The sequence below is a fragment of the Cheilinus undulatus genome, linkage group 10 (assembly GCF_018320785.1).
Source record: "Cheilinus undulatus linkage group 10, ASM1832078v1, whole genome shotgun sequence".
Lineage (NCBI taxonomy): Eukaryota > Metazoa > Chordata > Actinopteri > Labriformes > Labridae > Cheilinus > Cheilinus undulatus.
Genome location: NC_054874.1, coordinates 695,415 through 712,679, shown reverse-complemented (window position 1 = coordinate 712,679; position 17,265 = coordinate 695,415). Strand labels below are relative to the sequence as shown.

The window sequence follows — 17,265 nt, the reverse complement described above, 5'->3', positions numbered from 1 at the left end:
GCATGTCCAAGGATGAATTATTACTACGACCAGCCGCCAGGTAAAGACGCTGTAAGGTCTGTTAGAGAGGGGATTCTGCAGGGATAGAAGCATGCTGTGCTTTAGGCAGTGGTTCCCAACCTGGGGTCCGGGAACCCCGATGGGGTTTATATAAAAAAATATGTATCTTGTGGCCACGCAATATTGTTATTTTTTAAATATATTTTTAATTTCTATTTCCTAAAATTATCATAATGAGCCGATTGGTGTTTATGATAAACACTGTAACACTGTTCAAAAATAAAAGCGCTATTTAACATAACTTATCTTTTTATTATTATTCATTTATAAATTTGAATTTTATTTTGGTAGGGACCTCAGGGTCATGTGCTTCTGTTTCTTTGTTTCCAGACCTAAAACGGCAAAATGAAAAAGGGAAAATCCAAAAACCAATATCAGGCCCTTATTTGATTTTGGTTTTTCCTTTTTCATTTTTTGTTCAGAAAGAAAAAAAACAACAACATTTTGTTTTCTGAAAAGGGGGGCCATTTTTGTTTTTCCTTTATTGGTTTTGACAGAAAAATGGATTATACTTTAGTCCCCTGACCCTGTAGGCCTATTATGTTGGGATTTTGTCAAACAATAAAAAAAAATTTTTTTTGGGGGGGGGGCTTTGCTTTCCTTAGATATGAGTAGGAGGGCCCTAAGGACAAAGGTTAGGAACCACTGCCTTAGGCTAAGACATTAGAAAAGCCTGTTCTATGTGAGAATTTAATTGTCAGTGTACAGGAGAAAAAGCCAAGCTCTTTGTAAATATTAGAAATATTAAGTTTCAAGGATTTAGTGTAAAACGTCTGCAGCTGCTGCAGCTCCTCCACCAGTTTACTGCTGACTGAGAGAGAAGGAGCCATCACCGCTAACACAGACAGCCAATGAGGACAGAGCGGGCGAGACTGAAGCAGAGACCACGGGACATTTCCATCAGTGAGAAGAACCAGCACCTGTCATCTCTGACCACCCCATTCTCTATCTGACACTCATAATGCATCTATCAGAGTTTACTTCTTTAGTCTCTGTCCTGCTCAGAGTTTGAGCTATCTGTGTGCGTTGTGTGTGTTGTTGTGTGTGTGTGTCTAGGCTGTGATCTCCTCTCTGCCAAACTCTCAGTGATATTGGAGGCTATAGGTGAGGTGGAAAGTCTTTCTGGGTGTTCCAGCCTCAAAGTAAACGGAGACCTCTCACTGTGTATATCCATTTCTGTCTAAATTGTGTGGTAGCTGTGTGGCTGTGAGTGTACGTAATCAGAGTGGGTACATGGAGGGTCTTGGGCAGTCTCAGCATGCCCTCTCCTCCCGCTGAGGTCCTTATACCTGCAGAGAAAATGGATTTTTACTTTCCTTTTCTCCTCCAATCATTCCTCAATCTCTGCCACCACTCTTCCCCTGCGCCTCAATCTCTCTGTCCTATTCAGCCCTCTTTCTATCTCTGCTTTCTCTCTCCATCTATTTATTTACGCTTCTTTCTTTACCTTCAATCCATCTGCTTGTCTCACTCTATTTTGCTCTCTTCTTTACCTCTCATTCTGCCCTCACTCTCTCTCTCCATCCAAGCGCACGCCTCCCTCCTTCATCATATCTCAGACGATGTTATTTTCCAGTTATTGTCTCTGGAGAGCCGATGTCAGCCCATCTTTAAAGCTTGTTCACCTTTGGCTTTATAACAGTGGCTGCAGGTCACCCTCCCTATCTCGCTGGTACAAGCACACACACACAGCTCACACTGGGACCTGCTGTGATTGGAATATAAAACAGCTCATTCTGATGGCCATATGAGGTGGATCATGGAGAAACTGCTACCATTCACTTCCAGCATGGTTAAATCAGGACTCAGAGGGGTTTTATGATAGTCAATCAGCCAGGGTCCTGATATTTGAGAGGATAAAGAGCCAGGAAGAGCTTCATAATCATCACCTGTCTCTCTGTGTGTCAGAGTGGACCTTTATAACCAACATTCACTGCTGCTGCAGCTCCTGAACACACCAACCCTCAGGCCCTCCTAGAGCCCCCTCAGAGCTTTTTGATTGTATTTTTGCTCTTACCTTGGCAGTTATCATGCTAAGATGATATTTGACAAAGATGCTTTAATGAAGTTTTGAATAGGGCTGGGCAATTAATCGCAAATTAGATTAAATCGCAATATTCAAATCGCAGACAGTGCAATATTTCTTTAACCTGAAAAGTGTCAAAATACCAGTTTGATCAATCTTTTTTTCTTTTTTTGATCCTTCACACCAGCGTTACTCAACCCTGCTCAACCAAAGAGCCAAAGAGTTGAAAAATACCTTTGAAAGAGCCACAATCTAAGAGGTGAAAAGAGGCAAAAACAGCTTGAAGTAGCAATAAAAGGAAGTTAAAGGTGGCAAAAATGGGTAAAAAGGGGCAAAAATGGAGAGGAAAAGTGGAAAAAGGGTCAGAAAGTAGCAAGAAATGGGTGAGAGGTGACTAAAAATGAGTTACAGCTGGCATCAAATGGTCCAAAAGTGGCAAAACAGTGGAAAAATGAGTGAAAGGTGACAAAAATAGGCAAAAAGCAGACAAGGTTGGCTAAAATGGGCAAAAACTAGGAAAAGTGGTATTTAATGACAAAAGGGAGCTTAGATGAGTGAAAATGCAGAGAAAAAAGGGTGAAAAGGGCAAGATGGGATAAAAGTGTCAAAATGGGAAAAAAGTGAGGGAAAAGTGGCAAAAAGTAGCTGAAATGGGTGAAAAGAGGGAAAAAAGTTTCCCTAATTTAAGGTTTTCTGGGGGAATAGTATTTAAACGAAGACATAAAAGAGCCTTTCAGTATTGTTTTAATTTAATTTAGTTTTTTACAAAAATCTTACTTTTCCTGCTCATGCATTTATTTTTCTTCATCAGAATAAGAACATGAGAAATTATCGTCCCCTTTAATAAAGCAGCTGATATCAACGTTTCTATATGAGCCAATGGCAGTGAGACATTTCCATTCTAAAAGTAGCTCTAGTTTACCCTGTCTATTATTATTATGGTTATATTATTGTTATGGTTATATTATTGTTCTTGTTATATTATTGTTATGGTTATATTATTATTCTTTTTATATTATTGTTCTTGTTATATTATTGTTATGGTTATATTATTGTTCTTGTTATATTATTGTTATGGTTATATTATTGTTATGGTTATATTATTGTTATGGTTATATTATTGTTCTTGTTATATTATTGTTATGGTTATATTATTATTCTTTTTATATTATTGTTCTTGTTATATTATTGTTATGGTTATATTATTGTTATGGTTATATTATTGTTATGGTTATATTATTGTTATGGTTATATTATTGTTGTTGTTATATTATTGTTATGGTTATATTATTGTTATGGTTATATTATTGTTCTTGTTATATTATTGTTATGGTTATATTATTGTTATGGTTATATTATTGTTGTTGTTATATTATTGTTATGGTTATATTATTGTTATGGTTATATTATTGTTCTTGTTATATTATTGTTATGGTTATATTATTGTTATGGTTATATTATTGTTCTTGTTATATTATTGTTATGGTTATATTATTGTGATGGTTATATTATTGTGATGGTTATATTATTGTTCTTGTTATATTATTGTTATGGTTATATTATTGTTATGGTTATATTATTGTTCTTGTTATATTATTGTTATGGTTATATTATTGTTATGGTTATATTATTGTTATGGTTATATTATTGTTCTTGTTATATTATTGTTATGGTTATATTATTGTTATGGTTATATTATTGTTATGGTTATATTATTGTTCTTGTTATATTATTGTTATGGTTATATTATTGTTATGGTTATATTATTGTTATGGTTATATTATTGTTATGGTTATATTATTGTTCTTGTTATATTATTGTTATGGTTATATTATTGTTATGGTTATATTATTGTTATGGTTATGTTATTGTTCTTGTTATATTATTGTTCTTGTTATATTATTGTTATGGTTATATTATTGTTTTTGTTATATTATTGTTATGGTTATATTATTGTTATGGTTATGTTATTGTTCTTGTTATATTATTGTTATGGTTATATTATTGTGATGGTTATATTATTGTGATGGTTATATTATTGTTCTTGTTATATTATTGTTATGGTTATATTATTGTTATGGTTATATTATTGTTATGGTTATATTATTGTTCTTGTTATATTATTGTGATGGTTATATTATTGTTCTTGTTATATTATTGTTATGGTTATATTATTGTGATGGTTATATTATTGTGATGGTTATATTATTGTTCTTGTTATATTATTGTTATGGTTATATTATTGTTATGGTTATATTATTGTTCTTGTTATATTATTGTTATGGTTATATTATTGTGATGGTTATATTATTGTGATGGTTATATTATTGTTCTTGTTATATTATTGTTATGGTTATATTATTGTTGTTGTTATATTATTGTTATGGTTATATTATTGTTATGGTTATATTATTGTTCTTGTTATATTATTGTTATGGTTATATTATTGTTATGGTTATATTATTGTTATGGTTATATTATTGTTATGGTTATATTATTGTTTTTGTTATATTATTGTTATGGTTATATTATTGTTATGGTTATATTATTGTTCTTGTTATATTATTGTTATGGTTATATTATTGTTATGGTTATATTATAGAGTGATTTCTTGCTCATGTTTGTTGAACAACAGAAATAATGAGGAATCTAAATAATCACATTTCAAATCACAATATTGCTGGAAAAAAATTGCAATTAGATTATTTTTTGCAAACTGTTCAGCCCTATTTTTGAAATTTCATTGTTCACACTGTGTTGATGGGTTTTACCACTGTGTAGACCAGTGGTTCTCAACCTTGGGGTCGGGACCCCATTGGGGGTCGCGAGATACTGAGAGGGGGTCACAAGCTGCCTTAAAAAAAAACCTAAGAATATTTTATAATTTACAGGGTTGTCACTTCACAGCAATTGTACCAAATTATAACCCTTTTTCATCACTTTCTAACACCAAATTTTTCCAGTTTTATCACATTTTTGCCACGTAAAACCCATTTGTCAGTTTTATACTCTTTCCACCACTTTTTTCTGCCTGTTTTTGTCACTTTTAAACCAATTCTTGCCACTTTCTGCCTATTGTTGCCTCATTTTTGCCACTATTAACCAATTTTTAACCCCTTTTAGCCCATTTTAACCCCAGTTATCCCATTTTTGCCAGTTAATACTAATTTTTCATCCCAGTCCATGTGATTTCCCTATTTTTTTTGCTCTTTAAAGCCCTTTCAGCCACTTTTTAACCCACTTTTACCTTTTTTTGTACCCACTCTTGCCAATTTTATCGTTTTTTGGTTATTTTTTTGGCTACTTTTCTTTAAATTTTGCCGCTTTTAACCCATTTATGTTCTTTAAGAATCCAATTCAAACACATTTTCCACCATTTTTTTTTTTTATCAGTGACTGTAGGCCAGTGGAATTAACTATTTCAACTAAAACTACTTTGAGTGTTTTCTATGGATGTCAGAGTCTGGTGAAAAATTAAAATTATGAAAATGAAATGACAGTTGCTATACATGATGAGGACCATGTTTCTTTCATGTTTAATATTTCTAAATATATGCACTGTCCTAAAAGGGCTTTAAGAGGGAGAGTGTGATTTTTTAAAAATGTTTTGTAATTACACAAAACTTAAGAGTACATCAAACTCAGTGTTGCTGCAAATCACTGACATATCCAAGACTGATAATCCCTGCACAAAAAAAGCTGCTCTGCATTTTTCAGATAGAAAGTGAATTCATTTTCTGTGTCAAAAAAGTGGCATTATGTAAATAAACTGGCATTTATAGGGTTAAAATTATGAAAATTAATACACATCTGCTATACATGACAAGGACTGGAGTTGAGGACCAAGCCCCCACCCAGCTCCTCAGGCAAAAGTTGAGAAAGTGTTGTTTTCCCTGTTTACACGGAGAAGGAGACAGGGGCGTTTTGAAAAACTTCCACCCTGAAAAATTTCAACAACAGTTGCACTACAGCCCAAGGCAAATTTCCCCTCTGGGACAATACAGTATATCTTATCTTATCTTATCTTATCTTATCTTATCTTATCTTATCTTATCTTATCTTTATTTCAAAGTAAATGTATAATCTTCAGAATCGATGGTCATTTCTAGGCACTAACAGTGAGATCAGTGCCTACCACCTATACTACAGCCAGCCTCAAGGGGGCGATAGAGAAATTTTCACTTGAATTGGAGAGTTGACAGGAAACAGCAGATTTAATCAGGAGTTTGTGCTTATGCATCATATTATCAAGCACAGCTGACAGGTGGATTTCTGTCATCAGCTGTAGTGATGTAGACGTGTTATGATGACTTATCTATTAGCCCACATTAACATGAGGCGGTGGGAGAAACCCAGCCCTGCCAGCTGTAGGGTTCATCCTCTGTCACTGAAGGCCTGACCGCCGTCCTGCATGTATGCAGACGTATCTCTCAGTTCTCTGAGCAACAACCTGAAACTGTGATTCACACGTTGGAACCAACAACCTTTCAGCCATCCTGGACTCTTTTATGTCTTTTACCTCACTGTTAGAGGCCGTGACCACGGCGATGCATCTATTCTGGTTAGTGAAAAGGAAAGAAATACAACGCTCAGAGACTAAATACCTCAGCTTATCCTGGAAAACAGACACCTTTTAAAAAAGTTCCACCTTGGCTGCATATAGAGAATTATAAAGCTTTACATTTACTGTTCTCTACTAGATTAGATCTGTGTGTGTCTGAAAGCTAGTTGGCTAATCTGAGCTCTTTATTGTTCCTGCATAAACCTGACTTCACAAAATGCCGTCATAACAATAATAGATAAAACCTGAAAACTGCTGCTTCATCCCAGGGTGCCAGCAGTGAGCTTTATAAGGGAATATATAAATCTATGTATAAAATATATAAATCTTTAGACTTTGTTATCAGACTGAAGGAAGTGCATAGATTTAAATGTGCATTATCTTATCTTTCCCTGTATATATGTGCATGTGTGATAATAGAGACCCAGAGACAATGACAGACACAGAGCTCTAATTAGGCTGTCATGCTGAGAGAGCCAGGAGAGACAGAAAAGGAGAGAGGGAGGGAGAGAGACCTTATTAAAGGAGGATAGGTGTCAGGCTCTGGCAGGAGAAGGAGGTGGGAGGAGAGCAGAGGAGGGGGGAGGAAGAGGAGGGAGGGAGAGAGAGGAAAACAGACGACTGGGAGAAATGAACCAGAGCAGGGGTGGAAAACCAGCAGCCCAGGGGCCACACGCAGGCCCCCCATCATTCAGCACCACCTGTTATACATCAGTGGACTGTAGCATGAAGAAAACACGGCAATAATCAGCCGGAGTCAGGATTCTGGACCGATGGAGCAGCAACGACCAACACGATTATTAAAGAGTATCTGATCCTCTGAAGCTGCCGTGATCCTCATGACACATTACTGTAGTCTAGACGGGAGTACTAAGGACACTTTATGGACAAAAGTATTCAGCCGCCTGCCCGTTACACCAGCATTCTCTGGTCTCTGGGCCACAGTCCTGCTGAAATAGAAAAGAGCCTTCCCCAAACTGTTGGAAGCGTAGCATGGTCCAGGATGTCTTGGTCTGCTGAAGCATTAAGACCGGCCTTCACTGGAGATGAGGGGTCTAGACCAGACCCTGAAAACCAGCCCCATACCATGATCCCTCCTCCACCAAACTTCACAGTCAGACAGGTAACGTTCTCCCAGCATCCTCCAGACCAGTGACACTCAACACGAGGGTCTTTTGTGATGATTTGTGACTCTTTTATGTCTTAATTTGAAATATTATTCCCCCAGAAAAACGTAGAAAAGGAAAACTTAAACCTGAGAAATTAATCACAGTCATCAGTTTGTTTCCCAGATTTTTTACAAAAGGCTTTAAATTTCAAACTAATTTGTCCAATTTATCCGATTTCTGCACTTTTTCACAATTTTTTGCCACTTTTCGCCCATTTAAACTAATTTAAACTAAGTTTTGCTATTAAATACCACTTCTTTCCTCTTTCTTGCCATGTTTTTGACACTTTGGGAACATTTTTGCCCTTTTTCACCAATTTTTCACCACTTTTTGCCCATTTAAACTCCTTTTTTTACCATAAAGTACCGCTTGTTTCCAATTGTCCTATTTTTCCACTCTTGACTGGTATTTGTCCATTTTAGTCACTTTTCTCTCGTTTTCTTGCCTCATTTTTGACACTTTGGGACCATTTTTGCCCTTTTCACAATTTTTTTTGCCACTTTTCACCCAATTGAGCTACCATTGCCATTATATACCACTTTTTCCCCTTTTTTGCCCTTTTTCTAATTTTTTTTTGTCACTTTTGGCCCATTTAAACTACTTTTTACCATAAAGCACCACTTGTTTCCTATTTTCTGCCCTATTTTGCCACTCCTGACTGCTTTTTGTCCATTTCAGTCAGTTTTCTCTCATTTTTTGCTACCTTTTTGCCATTTCTTTTGGACCATTTTTGCCACCTTTCACTTATTGTTATCGCTACTTCAAGCCATTTTAGCCACTTTGCACCACTTAGTGGCTCTTGCAAAGGTATTTTCCAACAATTTGGCTGATCTGTTAATCAGGGTTGAGTAACCCTGCTCCAGACCCAGACTCACCATCTGTCCACAGTTTGAGGATTAGGCTCCACAGTCCAGTGTCGGTGTGATTTACTCCTCTCCATCTGATGCTTGGACTTGGACTTGGTGATGTGAGGCTTGCATGCAGCTGTTGCCATGGAAACCCATTCATGAAGCTCCTGCTGCAGTTTTAGTGTTTACATTAATGCCAGAGGAAGTTCAGAACTCTTCAGCTATATAATCAGCAGAGACTTGGAAAATTTTACCCATGATCCTTAGCAGTCATTGACCCCGCTCTAGGATTTTACCTGGTCTTCTGCTTCACGGCTGAGTTGCTGTTGTTCCTAAACTCTTCCACTCTCTAATAAAATCCCTGACAGCTGACTGGTGGAGCAGAGGTGGAGCGGGCATGTCTTACCCCTCCCTGACATGACCATGGCTCCAGGAAATCTGCTTTCTTTGCTCCTCCGATGTTTACAGTACCCTCAGGCTGATGTCCTATCCTAATCATGTTTATGTATTAGATTGATCATAAATCCATCTCCCTGCTCCATGAGAAAGTGAGGCCGTAGACCTCCATTAAAGCTCAGTTTGAAGATATCATTAGAAGCACTGCAGAAGATGTGCAACCTGCAATTTGTAAAAATCCGCCCTCTCACAGTGAGAACAAAACGAGTGTGGCCCTCCTGGTAAACAAAGCTGAACCACAGGGAGATGAAGCGGTGGTAACAAACACGAGCCGGAGGAGAAGGTGTTGAAGGATGTGGAGGCAGCTGGTGGGATGAGGCCAGATCAGATTAAGAGTGGGAGAACAAAAGAGTAGGAGGGAGGAGGTGACGTGGGAAAGGTGCAAAGGAACAGAAAGAGGAGATGGTGAAGGTGGTGAAGGTAGCAGATGCAGAGGAGGAAGACAAGCAGGATCAAGTAGGGAGGAGTGATGGTGATTTATGGCACAGCGCAGGAGGAGGAGAGCTGTTCCTCTGCTGCAGCCAGAGCTGAGGCTGACAAAGAGAGGAAAGATGGAAATAATCTGAAATAAAGGAAACATAAACTACACCTCTGAATCACTGCAGGTCATTTAGGATCATCTCTGCTGGCTGGAACAAGCATTCAGCCTTTCATTTCTTTATTCATTCATATTTACAAAAAACTTTAATGTCAGTAAAAACTGATATGGGTTCAGTTTGTGATCTCACAATTTGTATTGTACATTCTAGTGTTGAACCCTGAAAACTAAAAATATACTTAAAAAAAAAAAAAGTAAAAACTGAACTGGGGGGGGGGGGGGTTATGCAGTCACTTATTTTACATGACAGATTTTTATTTAATTGACATTATTTTGTTGAAATCTGTTTTCATGTTGACATTACAGAGGTTTTTGTCTAATAAGTCAATTTTCATTGATCATGATAGATTCATAAAATCAATAAAAGGGTAAAACATTAATGCTGTATAGATACTTTATAGCTCACATATGATGCACATGTTTGTGCCTATGGGTCAATCAGAGCACCAGATGATTGTCTGCCTTTGATTCATAATAAAAAAACATATGACATCACATGTTTATATGACAGCACATGTTTATATGACATCACATGTTCATATGACATCACATGTTTATATGACAGCACATGTTTATATGACATCACATGTTTATATGACATCACATGTTTATATGACATCACATGTTTATATGACATCACATGTTTATATGACATCACATGTTCATATGACATCACATGTTTATATGACATCACATGTTTATATGACATCACAGGTGTTTAGCAGGTGTCACTGAGCACCAATTCAGTCAGGGGAAAATGATTCATTTGATGTAAACGGTTTAAAAATGTAGAATTTAAATCCTTAAATGGATTAAAGCACTACTAAATAAACAGGTACAGAGGTTCTCCCCTGAGTAAAGGTATCAGAGGACTGGTTAGTCTTTAAGTGGATCTAAATCATCAGAATCATGAAGATACAGCAGGTTTACTGAAAGAGCAGCAGAAATCTGGGCGTTCTCCTGGAGGTGTTAGCTGACTGCAGGCTAAATATTTACTTTTAGCAGATTTACACCAGGGCATATTTTGAATCAGTTCATTATGCGCGCGCACACACACACACACACACACACACACCCCATCTCTGTGCAGGTAAACAAGCCTGTAAGCCTTGTTCCAGGCTACAAAGCCAACTGTTACCCCCCCCAACACCGCAGCCAACCCTAAACAAACAAACATGCACAGATCCCTGAAGGGCTGTGTAGGACTCAGGCCAAATCCTGCTGTAGTGCCAACAGCTATATTGTAAATATTCAATTTACTGAGCTGGCAGCTTCCCAGAGAAGGGCCAGAACCCCGGTCTGCTCACACACACGGATTAATCCACACACACACACACACACACACACACGCTGGAACACACTTAAACCCACACAGCAGCACGACTATACAGTCAGAGGGTGAGAGCTGATATTCATACATATTTAAACTCTTAAACCCACATTAATGCACACCTTTACAGTGAGAGGACGCAGCTGGATGAGCTGATTTCAGTCTATATAGACGTTATAAAGCTGAAACTGCTTCAAAAATCAACCAGACCAGAAATTAACAGATTGTTCTAATGAATATTTCAGGACAGGGCTGGTAAAATAATAGTCTGAAAATACTTTCCTTCTTTGTTTGAAATATTGATCAGTGAGGTCAGGGGAATTCCAAATGCAGAGAGAAAGCGGTCTAAAGCTCCAGATTCTCGGCGTCTCGGCTCTAAAACGGTTCTGCTGTTTGCCCCTACCATGTAAATTGGCCACCTGGGTGGAGGCAGAACTCTGAGAGTCAGAGATCGATCAGGAGGTCACCCCCATGTGGTGAAATCTACGAGAGCGTGGCCGCTCCAGGAGCACCGCTGCATGTTATAAACCGGCCCTGATTATTCTGCCTGCATGTTGTTGACGTCTCTCTGTGCTTATTTAACCTTAAATGTGCTGTAGATGGAAGAAAACTTCAGAATAAACTCTGCTCTCTGACCCAGACCCCCACTGAGGACAGGATCCAGATTCACAGTCTGCTGTCATCAGTCCACTCAGCTGAAGCAGACCACGTCCAGACCAGTCTCTCTTTAAGAATCCTAACTAAACCCAGACCCAGCTTCAGGAAACAGGCTTCTGTTATTAGTCTAAACAGAACGTGATGTGGTTTACCTTAGTACACAGGTGTAAAAGCCATTGTCCTCCATCTCAGCAGATCTGAACCAGATAGAGTCCTCTTCTTTACTCAGCCGATGACCAGAGAAGATGATTGGCTCCTGGAGAACAGAGAGAGAGAGAGAGAGAGAGAGAGATCAGGACCTGAGAAGTGACAAAAACAACCAAGAAGAGGCGATTCTTTTCTTAACCAGGCGTGTCAAAGGCCACAATCACAAATGCATAAAGTAGAAAATATCTGCCCCCTCCGTTTATCTGCCTCGGTATTATCAGATGTTTTTTAACCCGCTGAGACATCAGCTGCTTTTTATTTACTCTCTCCTGGACGTTTGTCTTAAAGGGACATATTTTACCCTTTAAGACAAGTTTATATCAGTCTCAGAGGTCCCAAACCTGCCTGTGAAGTCTAAAACACTCCAGTGTTGATCTCTGCATGTCTAAAACCTCCTCTGTTTCAGCCCTGCTCAGAACCCTGTGGCTTTAAATGTTACTGAGCTGTCTGACTCCGCCCCTGACCACGCCCCTCTCAGGAGATGATGTGGCTCTCCTGATCCAGCTGGCAGCTGAAAGGAGGATCAGGAGAGGAGGGCGGAACTTTCTTCCAGGCGGGGAGGGCCAACTGAACCTGGGGGCGGGGCTAAATCCCCAAATGACATCATGAACAAATTCAGCACTCTTTTTCTGAAGGGGGGGGGGGGGCTTGTCCTTGGGATTGTGGACAGGCCAGAAAAGCCTGAAAAAAAGTGATATTTGCATAATTATGACCTTTACAAAGCTCGAGCTCTAAACATCCTTCTACCAGGACAGCCTGGGCTCTAAGAACACGTGTGCTGCTTTGGCTGAATAAATGGGACGTCTGATAAACGGCTGCTTTTCTAACGCCACATCTCAGCTAGTTACACCCCAACCACAGAGACCACAAACTCTGGAGCGGGTCAGGAGGAGAGTGAACACACCTTCACTGTCATGTAAATCTGTCACTGCTGTTCTCTGCTCTTTATCCCTTTAACAAATGGGCTCCAGGTCTGATAGACCAGGGCTGTCAGACTCAGTCACAGCAGGGGCTGAACCTGGATTTAGGTCTAACCTGAGGGTCTAACAGGGTCAACATTTAACCAAAAACTGTCAGTCGTATTTTCACAGCTAATGAATTATAGGGAACATTAAACAGTGATGATACATGATTTTAAGATTTTTATAAAATTAAAAAAGTCAGAATGATTAAATATCACAGCATCAATGTTACTGTGTCCATGTCAAATACATGCTAAATAAATAAATAAATGAGTTAAAGGCTCAAAATCTGACATAAAAAGTCAACTTTATAAGTCCTAAAGGCCAAAATACAAAATTAAAAGTCAAAATAAGGGTTTAAAAGCAAATATATGAGATAGAGAGTTAAAATCATGAGTTTAAAAGTCAAGATATGAGATAAAATACAAAGCAAGAGCTTAAAAGGTCAAAATAGAAGATAAAATTAAAATAGTGGCTCTTAAAGGTCAAAATATGAAATAAAATTCTAGATCAGGAGTTTAAAAAGTGAAAATATGGGATTAAAAGTCAAAGTTAGGAGTTTAAAAGATCACAATGTGATTTAAAATAAAAAAATGTGAACCTAAAAGGTCAAAATATGAGAGAAAAGGTCAAAATTATGAATTTAAAGGTCAAAATATGAAATAAAAAGTCAAAATCCAAATTTTAGGCCATAATCTTGGGATGCAAAATGAAAACACAAATTAATTTCTTTCCCTCATTCCTGATTATTTCTACTCTCTACTTTTTCAGATTTTTATGACTTAACAAGGTTTTTTTTTTTTTTAATCTTCCAGGTTAAATTGACATTTTTAGTTACATTTTAAGTTTATATGTAGTTTATACTGTAGTTAAACTCAGCGGTGGACAGAGTATTCAGCTCCAGTACCTGAGTCAAAGTATTGATACTCGTGGTCAAATCTTACTCAAGTACAAGTAAAAGTTGCTCGGTGAAATTTTACTCAAGTTAAAGTACTAAAGTACTTACTTTAAAAAATACTTAAGTATTCAAAAGTATAAAGTACATTTTCTAAAATCAGTAATGGCTGTATTGTTTTCTCAGTGCTTTCACAGAACCGTGTAACTCTCTGAAACCTCCTAATGATGCACTGACTTACATGTAGAACCACTCTGCTACAAAAAGTCTAGAAAACACCTGTAAAAAATGCAGTCAAAAACAAAAAGGACAACTATTATCATTTATTTTTTTCTTGAATGCAGAAATGTAGTTTGTCGGCGGTTTACACAGAAGACTTTTGAAATGATATGAATCATTCCTCATCTCTGAAATCTCAAACATGGAGCTGAGATACGGCCACGGGTGCGCTGGTTTCTCAGCTTGAGTTCATCCTGCCATCTCCGTGCTGAGTTTTGTTTGAATGAAGGCGGGAGAGCTTGCTAAATCCGTCCCAGGTGTGAGCGGTGACTGTGATTGGTTCCTTTCTGTGAGGAGCACAGCCTGTGGCCAATTACATTTTAGAAAAGAAAAACACCAACATCTGACTACAAAGCTAGTCTGGACCTAAAAGGAACGAGGAACGACAAACTTCCTAGAAATGTAGTGGAGTCAAAAGTACAATAAGTGTCTTTGAAATGTAGCGGAGTGGAAGTCAGAAGTTTTCACAAAAACAAGTCCTCAAGTAAAGTACAAATACTGAATAAAGGTACTTAAGTACAGTACTCAAGTAACTGTACTCCATTACTGTCCAGCACTGATTACAGTAAAGCTGTGGGCCTCATCCCAGCGGGCAAATTAAAATAGAAATTTGATATGAGCTTGTGGGCCGGGAACAGCAGTACCACGGGCCGGATTTGGCCCCCGGGCCTTGAGTTTGACACCCCTGTGGTAACCCTACAGCTCTGGTAAACACACAGCTGATTCTCCCTCTGGACCACATCAGACCTGAGTCCTGTTCCTCTCTCAGTAACATCATGGCTGCTCTTAGAGTCACTTATCCTGAGTCTCTGTTCCTCTTTTGTTGTTCTGTCTTTATTTGACAGATCGAGTTGGAAACCCAGAGAAGGTTTTTGGTAAAAGGATTTATTTATTCATGTGTTTCTCTTCTCTCTCAGTCAGGATAAAAACAAAAGATAGGAATAAAAGTCTGGATGTTTTTGTCTGTTTTTCTGTGCTCTAATGCCTAAAGGCCATGTGATAGGATCCATGTGAACCGCCGTCCGTCTGCACCGTCTCCTCCTGGAACTCTGAGCTCAGAGAGAAGCAGCTGATCTGGAGTTTATGAGAACACACAGTTAAACACATTTAGGCCGATCCATTCGCCTCCTGATGCTGATTCAGTGATAAATGATGGCCAGTCTATGCGGGGTTTTATTTTGAAGTGGTGATACTCTCTGCATGCCCACGTTTGACTTCCTGTTTGGGTCGGTCTGCTTGGTTTGATGTGCTGGAACAATCTAAGTGGATTTGGTGCAGGTTCTGAGCAGAGAGGTGATTCTGACATGAGCCATCATGAATGTCAGAACATAAACTGAGCAGACAGACCCTGTGGAGATACCTGCTGCACAGAAGCTGAAGGTAAACCCCAGAGTTTAGGAGGAGAGCAAGCAGAGAGAGCAACAGCAGAGAGAAAAGCATTTAGCTTGTGAATTATTGCTATTTTTCCAGAGTTTATGGGTGAAAAGGACAAGAATACATCTCAGTCAGATGCATGTTGTGACTGAAGGATAAGTGCTTGTCACCTGCAAAGAGCTCTTCTTCATGTAGGAGAAACAACAGGCTGCAGACTGCTGCTCAGCTCCGGTGGAGAGGAGAACAGAGCCATGGAGCTAAAGCCCAGAGACACTAGCTGTGTTCACATGGACCCCTCATAATCAGAATAAATTCTGAATAAAAATGCTTCATAGAAACACTTCATTTGGCATAAAATCCTCAGATTCAGCTCATTAGGAAATAAGTAAGGGGGAGTTCATGCTGACAAACGTTCAGATCACTTCCTCCTTCACGTCTGTCCCACAGACAGAACAGACAGAGACATCAGGAGCAAAATAAAACTGATCTGTTGCTGAGACAGTTTCTTTTCTTACTTCAGATTCTAAAAGAGCTCAGAATCGTGGATCAGATCGTAGAAGGCTCAGGCACTAGATGGCAGAACAATAATAATGCATTGTTCATATTTTGCATGAGCGGGACTTAAAACAAAGTCGTCATCATATTTTCAGCAGGATGATGCTGTGCATGTCAGAGCAGTTTCATTCATGCATATTTGAATTGGATTGCATCTTTTAGCGTCCATGTGAATAGAGAAGTTTGAATCTCCAATCAGAATAAATCCAACCGTGTTGTGAATAAATGCTCAGATGGCTAGCTGCAGTTCCTCTGAATCTGTCGGTCAGGAGGAGATGATGAGTGAGAGCTGAGGATGCTCTGATCACAGCGGTTCAGTCTCATCCGTCTGCTGGATCGTCTGAGAAATCCAGACGAGACAGAGGATGAAGAGAAGAGACACCAGAGGAAGACCTGGACAGGGCTGACCCTGATCTAGACCAGTGGTTCTCAACCTTGGGGCCAGGACCCCACTGGAGGTCATGAGACACTGAGAGGGGGTCTCCAGATGCTTTAAAGAAACTAAAAATATTTTTTAAACGACACTGTTACCACTTTACACCATTTTTGCCAAATTTTAACCCGTTTTCATCCCTTTTTCTGACTAGTTTTGGAACATTTATGTCCATTTTAAACCCTTTCCACCACTCTCTGCCTGTTGTTGGATCTGTTGACCCATAATTGCTACTATTAACCCCTCTTTACCACTTTTATGTCCTTTTTAACCACATTTCACTATTTGGTATGACCGTTTTTGCCAGTTTTTCCCTTTACTGCCAATTTCTGCCTCAGTAAACCCTTCTATGCCAGTTTATAGCAACTTTTCATCCTATTTAACCAAATTTCTACCTTTTTTTTGCCACTTTAAAACCATTTCAGCTACATTTTAATCCTCTTCACCAATTTAAATGCCCATTTTTGCCACTTTCACCCATTTTTGCTAATTTTTTTGTTTTTTTTGCCACTCTTATTTTTTTTATTCCACTTCTAACCCATTTCTGTTACTTTTAAAACCCAGTTTCACCACCTTATCCACCATTTTTGCCATTATTAACCCATTTTAATTCTGTTTTTAAGAAAAGGGATTTATATTTTTAGAAGGCTACTTACTACACAAACGAACAAAAAGATATTTGTTTCTTTGATAAGAGTGGTTATTATTCAGGTTAGATATAAAATAAGGATACCACAGCTTCACTTTACTATGGACCAGGATTTAGCCGACCCCCAGTTTGGTTGGGTCCCAGAAAGCTCTCCCCTTTACCCCCCCTCATGGGCGGCCCTGTCTGCACTGCACATGTTCATGGCT

At 38.5% G+C, this 17,265-nt stretch overlaps 1 protein-coding gene across 2 annotated transcripts in view; it reads right to left on the bottom strand.

The window, feature by feature from the left end:
* il1rapl2 (interleukin 1 receptor accessory protein-like 2) overlaps positions 1-17,265 on the bottom strand; it is a 515,311-nt gene that overhangs the window by 154,639 nt on the left and 343,407 nt on the right. For both annotated transcript variants that reach the window (XM_041796951.1, XM_041796950.1), the window contains one exon: positions 11,858-11,961. In XM_041796951.1, coding sequence (XP_041652885.1) covers positions 11,858-11,961 — 104 coding nt within the window. The remainder of the gene's footprint in view (positions 1-11,857; positions 11,962-17,265) is intronic.